The sequence below is a fragment of the Perkinsus marinus genome (genome assembly GCF_000006405.1).
Source record: "Perkinsus marinus ATCC 50983 genomic scaffold scf_1104296959400, whole genome shotgun sequence".
NCBI lineage: Eukaryota > Perkinsozoa > Perkinsida > Perkinsidae > Perkinsus > Perkinsus marinus.
The window spans coordinates 46598-56875 of record NW_003206415.1 but is presented as its reverse complement, the minus strand read 5'-3'; the positions used below and the strand labels follow the sequence as shown (position 1 = coordinate 56875).

The following is a 10278-nucleotide window of genomic DNA, read 5'->3' as shown; positions in this document are numbered from 1 at the left end:
TCCAAGCTGGATCTAAGCCAATCGGGCATGTCACAGTTGTGAGCAAGACTGCGCTCTTCGAGACAACTGTGAAAAAATGTCATAGATTTCACGTGACGTTCATCTCGGTGAACAGCGCCGAGTCGTGAATCAGTCGTATGTATAGTCATTCGCTCGTGTCTTCCTCGACAGTTGAGCTCCAAAAGGCGACAGCAGGCGGCGAGGGAGATGCAAGCACCCAGCCCATGATACCTGGCACTCGATGTTTCTTACTGACTATACCGTTTTGTGTAATTTCACAAAGACCGTCGCATTTTTTCGAAGTATATTGGAGGGAATTGATAATAATAACATAGTACTGCTAGTGATTCTCTCATGGAGGGCGTGTTCAGATGACTTGTCAAACTTGTATATTGTCACTTTTGTTCGAATGTCGTCAAACTCAGACCACTGTGTGGAAATCGCAATAAATGTTTCAAATAAGGTCCCCTATGGCACATTCTGTTTGTGAATTGATCACTAATGACTCATTAGTATTACTAGTCTAGTAATGAGGGACCAGAAGTTCTGTACTGAGGACGAATCTCTTACTTGGGAAGTAGGATGTAAGTTACTTTCCTGGCAGCAGATCTACCTTGGTCCGAAATTCTTGATTTATCCTTGCAAGCCTTAGTTGTGATGAAGTGGGACATGGACACACTCAAGTTCACCCTCTCAAAATCGATTGTAGCATTGAATGCTACAAACAGGATTGATAAGCAGAATGCTAAGCATTCTGACATACTTGGAATCTTAATGTCAAACTTGCTTGTATCATTGATTCTTGGCTGCTCATGTGTCAATGACATATAAGCAGGCTAAGAGGAGCATGCCCCATCACAACGGTATAAAAGTGGTTGCTTGACTTACGCAGGATCGTGTTGGTCACTGGAGAAGACATCACATGGAGATGCTTTATCATCGGAATGAGCTGTTGGAGTTATTGAATTGGTAGAGAGTTCTCATCGTGGAGACCGATGTCACTATTAAACACAAAACTCATTGAAGAGGAAGAGAGAAACGGAAGTGTATTGAAGTCATCAGTCGAGTTGCTTCTTCCACCGCCCACCAACTGTGGTCTCATTTGGGGTGTTCGCCAGCAAATGCACTTCAGTGGGATGATCACATATGGTAGAGAAATCGTCAAAGCTGAGCTCCTTGGCTTTGTACCAATCCGCCTTCCTCTTGTACGGATTCTTAAACGTCACCACCACGTACGCTCCCGGTTTGATGAGTTCACTTGCCTGCCTCAACATCGCAAGGCTCTCAGGTGGTGGCAGATTGGCGTCACAAACGTAGACATCGAGTGACTCCCTATGGCCTTCGTGTTCTAGCAGCTTCTGAATGGCCTCCTGACCAAGCATATCCCAATGCTCGATTTTACCATCACTTTTTGAACAATCAACTTCGCCTTTATCCACGGCTATGATTCTGCCGACACCTTCATTATAGAGGTACCGACTCCAACCACCCGGGCTGGCCCCCACGTCTATGGCCGTCATTTCGTCCCTTTTTTCGCCGAATTCATAACCAAATCGTCTGAATGCCTCAGCCAATTTGTATTCGGCTTTACAAACACTGTCCGTTAACCGACCATTAGATGTCTCTACTATGTTTCCAATGTAACACTCTTCTGGCTGGCAAATTCCTAGGAGGTAGAGTCCGTCGATATAGACCACTTGAGCTACATGAGTGTAGTCTCTGGGATGGCACATACCCTCGGGGAGGTAATCAGCAATGATTTTTTGATATCGACTGGGGAAAGTCTGCAACCGCAATACCGCACCAGCCGGGCATTTCTCACGTAGTAGGTCAGCGGCGCCCTCAACACTGGTGGCGACCTCAGTGAGGTTGGTGTAGATCCTCTTCAAAACATGGCATAAATTCACATCGTTCAAGACGGTTTGCCAGTCTCGAAGCCTCGAGTCTTCTCCTATAAGAAGCATTCGCTCTCCCACCGCACATAAAGGCGTCCACGAGGTACGGCAGCTACCACCGTACTCATGCTCGATGTACTCAACAAGACGCTCTTCATAACCAACTTGGCACTGCAGCACTACGTTGGGGATCCTTATGGAGGGGACGTCTCGAGTCGGCCAAGAATCTTCCAGAGCAAACATCTGCATTTTACCGCGAGTACCAGGCTCCACCATTTTCCATCGATTGACCACGAAGCTGCACTCATTCTTGGACTCATCCTCGGGCCAACCCTCGAGCCGAACACAGTCCCCAGGTCGAACAGTGTGGCAGAATTCAGCGTAGTTCTCACAAACATCAGTGTGGTCGTTGAGGGTGGGCGACTTCAACAAGACGGTTTTGAACTGATAACAGCCCGACTCGGCTGGCAGGGCAACACTTAGGAACATCATGCGACGATAATGTAATCTACGTTGGAGGACGACCACTTCCCCCAGGGAAGACGTAGGAGGTGCCGCCTCAGTGGTGATGGAGGAACTAACCATGCTCGACAACAACCACCTGGGTGAGAACTAATCATCGTTAACTCATCACATGATATCGAGGTACTTCAATGAGACGAAACAAAATCATCTCGTCTTTGACACATCTGAATTTATTATCATCATTACTTGCCTTGAAAACTGTTAACTCCCTCGTTCTCTCCAATGCATGTCAAACTGATCCCAGCATTGAATTACAAGCTCCTACGTCCCCCACCAGAGTAGGACAACTTGACATTTTCTTCGTCAACTCCGTTGGAGTCGACCCCTCACTCCACTACTACTTCAACAAAAGTCGTAGTCTTTGACGGTATATTGCGTATGAAACTTGCGGCTTAGATAACGACAAGTATAGGGAAAGATACCAATCATGAAGATTGGTATTCGCGATGAGTATTTCCCCCCTCAGTCGTTAATGCGTGATCTTAGTATGAAAAAAAATCACCAACATGGTTGTGATTCATGATCGTGCTTTCACAAGTCATCATCACTGGTCTCCTTCTGCTCACTAGACTCCTCCTCATCAAGATCTTCCTCCTCCTCGGTTGTCTCTTCCTTCTCCTCCTCAACATTCTTCTGCTCAGCCTGACATTAGACGCAATACACCCTGCAATGACACCAACCAGACCCCTACTTCCTCCTTGGCCTTGGCCTCCTCGACAGCTTTCAACTCCCTGAACTCTTCAAAAAGAGCGTCTGCTTCTTTGGGATCGTCGGTGATTATGAAATTATCGAAAATTGCGCCTGAGGTCACCTGAGCAGGAAAATACCCGAGAAACTATCATTGCCGGCCTCTTACTTGCCAAACGTCGAGAGCGACCGTTCCGAAATCAAACTTATGCATCTTTTCGATAGGAACGTAGTTCGGATTAGGGATCTTCTTCGGCTTCCATTCTCCCTGCAAATCAGCACTCACTTACTCAACAACTACTTCAACTCTACCTTATAGTCTGGATTAGGGATTTTCTTGCCGTTCCATGGTCCTTTATAATCGGGGTTGTCGATCATAGGCCGCTCCCACTCACCATCCTGATAACATTTCAAATCACCACAACCCTACAGCGAGCTCAACACACCTCTTCCTCATCCCAGTCATCAGGTTTGGTCGCCTTCTCGTCGGGAATCTTCGCCTCGTCCACCCAATCTTCAGGCTTCTTATCCTCGGGATCATCCATCATCGGAGAGTCCACCTACGAGGATCGCCCATAATGGTGACCTACATCATCAAGATGGCCTCACCCAGTCCTCAGGCTTGGTGTCCTCAGGGTCATCGATTTCAGCAGGTTCGCCGAACTTCCAGTTCTCCTCAATGGAGCCATCAAAGAGCTCTTCTCCATCGACTTCCACCCTGACGGTGTCGTTTGGCCGAAGCACGAGCCGGTACACATGAGACGAAGTGTCTTGCTGCTTGTAGGGCAGGTCTTCGGTCTTCAGAATGTTATCTTTGCCGTTGTTGAAAATGAGATGAGTACGACTATTGAAGCCACACTTATCAGGTCCAAACATAATATTGTAACTGAAGATCAAATCCCTAGAAGAAATCCTTGCTAGTCGAGGCAACCCACGCTGAATCGCTGTCGAAAGCGGAGAGATTGTCCATCTTGGGAGCAAACTTCAAGTAGCCGCCACCGCAATCCATACCGTCCTCATACTTGACCTGGGAGGAAAAAATTAACAAGAAAACGACGCGGGATTTCCTTCCCTACTTGATACTGGAAAATGACTTCTTTATCTTCACTGGAGAAGGGCTGGTCGAGCTCTCTAATGTAGGCGTAGTAGCGGTGGTCCTCAGCGGTTTCTGAGCGGGAAAGGGGTCAGTAGGTCAACAAGAATGCGGTGAAGTGAGCCTACTGAGGCCTCTGTTTTTCTTCTCATCCGCGAAAACATTGCCAGCGGCGTGCTCAACCTTGCCATGGAGATGCTCGCCCTGCCACTTGGAGTTAACCCAGCGCTCTTCCCAACCTGAGGGAGATCATAATAGAGCGCTGACGGAGACGTCGTACCATCGGGGAAGGTCTCCTTGAGGAAAACGGTGGCAGCAGCGGGGAGGGCTAGACCCAATGGAGCGATGAGTCTCATGAAAACTGGTGATAAAATGCTGCAACACAAGCGGTAAAAACCACAATAAAAACCGCTATAAATCTACGAGACCACGTGATGCTATGAATAACACCGGCAGGTTAGTGTACATAGACCATGTGCAATGCTCTAGCATTGCACGTTGTCTATAAATGCAGATGAACTTGAATTCACGCGCATTTGAGGATGGTACGCATACGTTCCCTCGGGCGCGCTCTATTTTCGGCGCATCTTCCTCTGTGCGCGGTCCGCGTTGATAAACGCGGTATACGAGGATGATCCCGAGTGATAGGAACTTTTTAATCGTTCACTTCTGATCGTAGAAAGCTTTCCCGCGTGAGATTTTGCGTATATTTGTGACAACTAGCTGCCCGCGTTGCGCTGCACCCCCTAGGAGCCACATAAAACGCAAACTCCCTCTTCCCCTGCACGTGTTGGACTTCACAATAGGGATATGAATACCCAAAGCGATCGAGCCACGTATGAAGCCAATCTGTATTCAACAGTCGCTATTGGGGTGAACTAAATAGCATGTTTATTAACGATGATTTTTTTGAAGGAAATCCTTCAAGATTGTCATTGAGTCGACGCGAGAACAGTGTGGGAAAATGCGCACATGGTCAACCACATGTGTTGGTGCCGAAATGAAAATTATGAGAAAATTTTGGTAAATTCTCATTGATTTATGTGCATTCCTACACCATTCGTATGTTGACATGTATATTTCGTAGGTAAACTGTCAAGCTCAGCTGGCGAAGGCGAACATAATTTCCAGCATTGCGCGAGAAGAGGATGAGCACGAGTCTATCTCCCCTGAGAGTGTTCAAGTCAAATTATACACTGCTAGGATAAGATGTTTTACCGTTCAAGTCAAGCTGAACTAGGATGACGACTTGAAGGATTGTGTTAACCTACCATAGCTAAGCTAGATACGCTGTAGTTGGCGCTAGTCTTTATTCATAGTTCCTAATTGTAATGTGATGATATGATTATGATCTCATAGTAACGTGATGATAATCGTGCAGGGCTCTTTCTCATTTCTTCTATTGATTTGATAATAAACCTGCCCTACTCGTACAGTTGTGTTGAGTTCGAGTACACTACACCTTCGATCCCCGGTAAAGGCTTTTTTCTAACAATTTTTAAAGGTCACTAGGAACGTGTCGGGTCTTTCAATAATAATCAGTTTTGGAATTGGTTTTGAAAACTCATTCTTAGAATTGCGTTTATTGGCAGTGGTCTTGGAGTGCGCGTTCATCTGAATTCACCCGAGTGAGTTTTTAAGGTCATTTTTCAAAACCAATCAACAGTTTCGCTCCGCTGTTGGATACCCGATCTTCTCGAATCCCCGGTGTCAATTCGCTGCTATCAAACGGACCCCCGTTTAATCAACTACGGAAAGCCTTAGTTACTTGTTAACCTGTTATATATGTCTGAGGTGGCATCAAGTGATAAGGATTTTTCCGATACAGCTACTACAGTCGCGACCGAGGAAGAGCCCACTCGCCATATCGATGCTACGGCACTGAAGGTAACCTATTTTGAATCTTTCACTTCGGAACCTAAGATTCTCCTCCCCAGGTGACCTATAATCCAGTACGGTCTTCTCTACCTCTTCTGAGCTCTCTCAAGTGGGGTGAGACTTTCACTGATCATATGTTGACTATTGACTATGATGCTGATAATGGTTGGCATGATGTAAGGGCTACTTCTAATAGGGACAATGGAGTTTCACCACCCTAGTGATATGAAAAACACTAGTGGAAAACATATTTCGCGACTTCTGCATATCACCGCGAATATCGCGCCTTTCACAGAGTATTACGCCGCTTCACGATGTATTCGGTTAACTTTGAGTTTATATTCGGTCAACGAAGAGCTTGTTATATTTTTCATAGAGTAAATTTATGACGTGAAATGTATCTTTTCTCCAGTGATTTTATATCATGAGAGTGAATCCAGATATTTGATATATTGGAGTTTCACGGCCCGTTTTACGTGAAGTGCCGTAATACTCGGTGAAAAACGCGATATTCGCGATATGCAGTGGTTTGTGAGATATGTTTTTTTAGTAGTGTTTTTCATATCATCGGTGAAACTTATTTTCCATGTATGGTATTTAGCAGAAGAGTAGTAATAAAAAAATTTTTCGAATGGTTTTGATGATATTTTGTATTTTAAACCCGAGGGCTTATAAGGCGATAAACTTCCAGTCGTGTATCAATAACATCAGGGAACTCCAATGATTCTTGAACAACATTCATAATGGAGTTTCACAACCCGTTTTACGTCAAGTGCTGTAAAACTCCGTGAAAAACGCGATACTCGCGGTGTCGTTTTTCACTAGTGTTTTTTATATCACCAGGGTGGTGAAACTCCAATATATTCACCGAGTAGTTGAAATGGACTGCTCCTTCCTACTGGTGTCGTACCACTGTGTCTGTTGTCAGCCTGTCATCGCTCCTTTTGGTGAGCTCTCGATTCATCCAGCGTCAACAGTCCTACACTATGCAGTGGAGTGTTTCGAAGGGGCTAAGGTGTAGGAAGGGTGTCAACTTTTTCGGTTTCACAACCCGTTTTACGTGAAGTGGCGTCGTAAAACTCGGTGAAAAGCGCGATATTCGCGGTGATATGCAGTAGTCGTGAAATATGTTTTTCATATCACTAGGGTGGTGAAACTTCAATGCGTATTTTTCAAGTGTGGGGCGTTGAAATAATTCTTCTATGGAATGTTGATCAGGTTTAAAAACAAGGAAGGTGTAATCACAGAGTTTCGTCTGCGAGATAATATTCGGCGATTTGCCAGGTCTATTGAGCGGAGCGGTGTTGCAGCTTTTGATAAAACGGATGAGGAAGCTCTGTAGTAGAGGGAAGTAGCGTGTGCTTTGACGTGGAGGAGTTAATGGTAGATATGCGCTGATAAGAGAATTGGTTCTGATCGATGAGAATCTGATCCCGGACGAGTATGGATATTCCTTGTATATTCGTCCAACGTTCATAGGAACTGAGGTAGGCGTGGGTTCAAATCCTGGTCGCGGTATTTTTCCCGTATTTAGCCCAGTTTGGAAGTCGCTGCGGGATCTCGCGGGAAACTCTACGTTATTTGCAGTCCAGTTGGACCGTAAGTGGGCGTATCTTTGGAATCTTCGCTGTGCGCACATCGATGATTAGGATGGATCTTCCTTGGCTAGGTTCTTCCCTTGCGGGTTCAAGCCAGTGTCTTTACTAGCATGCACTCGTAACGTTCGGGCGTGGCCTGGAGGTAATAACGAGGGAATAGTTGGTGACACGTTGGAGTGTCGCGTGGTGTCACTTTTGGGTGGGGCGACATACGACAATACCGCGCAAACAAACGGATAGTCCTTATATTCGATCGTGTGGTTTGGAATACTTGGGGATTGGTATGGGAAATCGTCACTCGCTGCTAGTTGAAAACGCCGGTGCCGGGAATCGAACCGGGGATTACCCGATGAAATGTAGAATTCTTCGATCAGTTGATGGGCTGTGTTCGATGGTTCGCTTCGGTTGTACTAGAAAGGTATCGAATAGGCGATTTTTGAACAGAATAGATTTTTTGGCTGTGAAATAGGGAGTATATTTTCTCACGATGTCGAATGAACGCTCAGCGGTGTTTTCACACCATTGGTGAAAATTTTATGTAACTTCATATATATGTAGCTCTAATGAGGTTGTCTCCCCCGAATTGTAATTCTGTTGGCTTATTTTCAGGTTCTGGGGGTTTCAAACTGGGGAGTAATTATGCTCCGACTCTGATGCCCGCTAAAACGGCGGTAAGATTTTGGGAATATTTTACTCGGTTTTGTTGGATGTGTTTGTTGAGTTTATGGACTGTTTTCAGAGCAAAGAAGGATATACACAAATATTATGGCTCCTGCCGTTGCGGGATGGGGAGGGTCAGTTGAAGCACCACATCACAGAAGTTGGTAATGCTCGGGTGGTTAGTGAGTTCGTCTTTCATCCAGGAGGTATCTGGTTCGTTTCCCGGCAGGTTCTATGAATGTATTCTTTGTGTTTGAAGATGATAGAGGTGTTGAGATCGCTACTCCGCCGACTAAGGATATAGTCCTACCGGGTATCACTCGAGATTCGGTAAGAAGTTCGTGTTGAATGTTATCCTGACTTGCGCATTTTTTAGGTTTTGAAGATTCTGGGGGCCGATGGAAATCTGCGAGTTTCGGAGAGAGATGTTACTATGGAGGAGCTTCTCGAGCGATATCGCCGTCGAGAGGTATTGGAAATTTTCGGTAATAATCTGGAAAATTTCGTAAAAGTGCAGGATAGTGGATTCTGGAGAGGAGTGGTATGATTAATGCCCGCATGCACAACTGAATTAGGTACCGGCACTGGTGCGATTGTATGCCCTGTTAAAAGTGTAACGTATGAGGACGTTGAAATTGATGTGAGTCATTGCTGGTTGAATAATCGATCAAGCGATCGATTTGGTAGGTACCTGTAGATGAAGCAATCGGGGCAGGCCCGATATGCAGAAAGATACTCGATGAGGTAGCAATGGATTGAATGCACATTAACGGCATGTTCAGTAAACCTCTCCTGACCTTCATGAGCACTCCCCGGATGGGATTTCACATTTGAGATTCGGTCCTAGGAGCACTCCTGAAACTGAGGAAAGGTGTATTGGACACTCCGTGAGCTTACTAGGAGAGGGAAAATTCGCTTGCCAGTGGCGAGTGGCCACGAAACTGTCAGAAACATATGTAGAGACTTGGAAGTTGTTATTAGAAGATACGAGAGAGGTAGATTTGATGTCCGTTTGTTATCAGATTCAGGATGCTCAGCATGGGAAGGGTCCGTTCGCAAGTCTCTGGACCAACGAATGGAATGAATCGATGAGGATTTATCACTAAATACCTGCCTATAATCTTCCCAGCGGCATCAGCTGTTTCTATCAGGATGATATATGTGATTTGCGTTACTATATGCATATCACATTCCATACTACTACTGTAGTTGTATTGTCATTACTATCGGGCCCTGTGTTCCGACGACACCAAGCTGAGCTCTTTGTATGATTATGATGAGTGCCTTCTAGAGAGCTGATAAGGAGTGCTTACTGGGTCGGCGGCTTATTCGTCGTTGACCAGTTACCGAACATACCTGTATGAATTCACTTCCCATTGATGACGTTGATCCTGTATGAAGATAGCCCCGAAAATATTAAGTGAGTTTTTGGTAGGTTCGGAGTTGGTGAGAGCTGGCGACGCGAGAGTAAAGCCCAGGTTGGTAGTCTGAGGATTTCATTGGGCGTGGTACTGAATGAAGTCGACTGAATCTATGGAGTTTCGGAGAAATTGTAGTAAGTTGATGTTGGTGCCCAGCATACCTGCCTGGGGAAATTTATACGGCGGGATGAGAACTTCAAAAATGTAATTTGTCTGGAAGGGACTTATACTGTCTCTATAAATACAGTTATGTTGACATTGGGAGCAAATGATAATGCTATGCGATGCTTTGACCATTGCTTGCGTAGTATCTCACAGAACTCTTCGTCATTGTGAAGACGTCATGTAGAGTTGAGGAGATTTGACAGCTCAAGAGGGGAGTAGCTATCTACTCGTCACACAAGGTTCATCGGACACACCAGTCATGTTTCACAAGGGACCACTCCTACTGTTCCCGCTGTCGCCACCATCCCGGACCATTTTAATTTGGAATTTCGAGGACAGTAGGCGTATCAAGGTTA

At 45.5% G+C, this 10278-nt stretch overlaps 3 protein-coding genes across 3 annotated transcripts; 1 reads left to right on the top strand and 2 right to left on the bottom strand.

Annotated features, from left to right (window-relative positions):
• Positions 1-1025: 1025 nt before the first annotated feature.
• Positions 1026-2500, bottom strand: Pmar_PMAR026973 (hypothetical protein). The gene has a single exon (XM_002773099.1). It carries the CDS (start codon positions 2478-2480, stop codon positions 1059-1061), a length of 1422 nt encoding a protein of 473 aa, XP_002773145.1. The 5' UTR covers positions 2481-2500; the 3' UTR covers positions 1026-1058.
• Positions 2501-2805: 305 nt separating this feature from the next.
• On the bottom strand, positions 2806-4567 carry Pmar_PMAR026972 (Calreticulin precursor, putative). Its single transcript, XM_002773098.1, has 10 exons — positions 4481-4567; positions 4329-4439; positions 4184-4275; positions 4043-4134; positions 3717-3993; positions 3554-3667; positions 3420-3506; positions 3277-3375; positions 3112-3231; positions 2806-3062 (listed from the first exon to the last, which is right to left on the bottom strand). The coding sequence occupies exons 1-10, from the start codon at positions 4554-4556 to the stop codon at positions 2952-2954; spliced, it is 1179 nt and encodes a 392-aa protein (XP_002773144.1). The 5' UTR covers positions 4557-4567; the 3' UTR covers positions 2806-2951.
• A 1395-nt stretch (positions 4568-5962) lies between these two features.
• Positions 5963-9474, top strand: Pmar_PMAR026971 (conserved hypothetical protein). The gene is made up of 14 exons (XM_002773097.1): positions 5963-6087; positions 6138-6254; positions 7007-7095; positions 7297-7416; positions 7466-7565; positions 7613-7677; positions 7748-7818; positions 8286-8347; positions 8416-8500; positions 8566-8666; positions 8713-8821; positions 8912-8976; positions 9024-9080; positions 9359-9474. The coding sequence occupies exons 1-14, from the start codon at positions 5986-5988 to the stop codon at positions 9440-9442; spliced, it is 1227 nt and encodes a 408-aa protein (XP_002773143.1). The 5' UTR covers positions 5963-5985; the 3' UTR covers positions 9443-9474.
• Positions 9475-10278: the final 804 nt, after the last annotated feature.

Excerpts from the sequence above, each read along its gene's own strand:
- Pmar_PMAR026972 (XM_002773098.1), bottom strand. The coding sequence starts at position 4,556 with ATGAGACTCATCGCTCCATTGGGTCTAGCCCTCCCCGCTGCTGCCACC. Across the intron at positions 4,276-4,328 it reads GAAGAAAAACAGAGGCCTCA|AAACCGCTGAGGACCACCGC; the intron begins GTAGGCTCACTT and ends TTTCCCGCTCAG. Across the intron at positions 3,063-3,111 it reads AGGCCAAGGCCAAGGAGGAA|GCTGAGCAGAAGAATGTTGA; the intron begins GTAGGGGTCTGG and ends GTCTAATGTCAG.
- Pmar_PMAR026973 (XM_002773099.1), bottom strand. The coding sequence starts at position 2,480 with ATGGTTAGTTCCTCCATCACCACTGAGGCGGCACCTCCTACGTCTTCC.
- Pmar_PMAR026971 (XM_002773097.1), top strand. The coding sequence starts at position 5,986 with ATGTCTGAGGTGGCATCAAGTGATAAGGATTTTTCCGATACAGCTACT. Across the intron at positions 6,088-6,137 it reads TCGATGCTACGGCACTGAAG|GTGACCTATAATCCAGTACG; the intron begins GTAACCTATTTT and ends TCTCCTCCCCAG. Across the intron at positions 7,096-7,296 it reads TGTTTCGAAGGGGCTAAGGT|GTTTAAAAACAAGGAAGGTG; the intron begins GTAGGAAGGGTG and ends AATGTTGATCAG.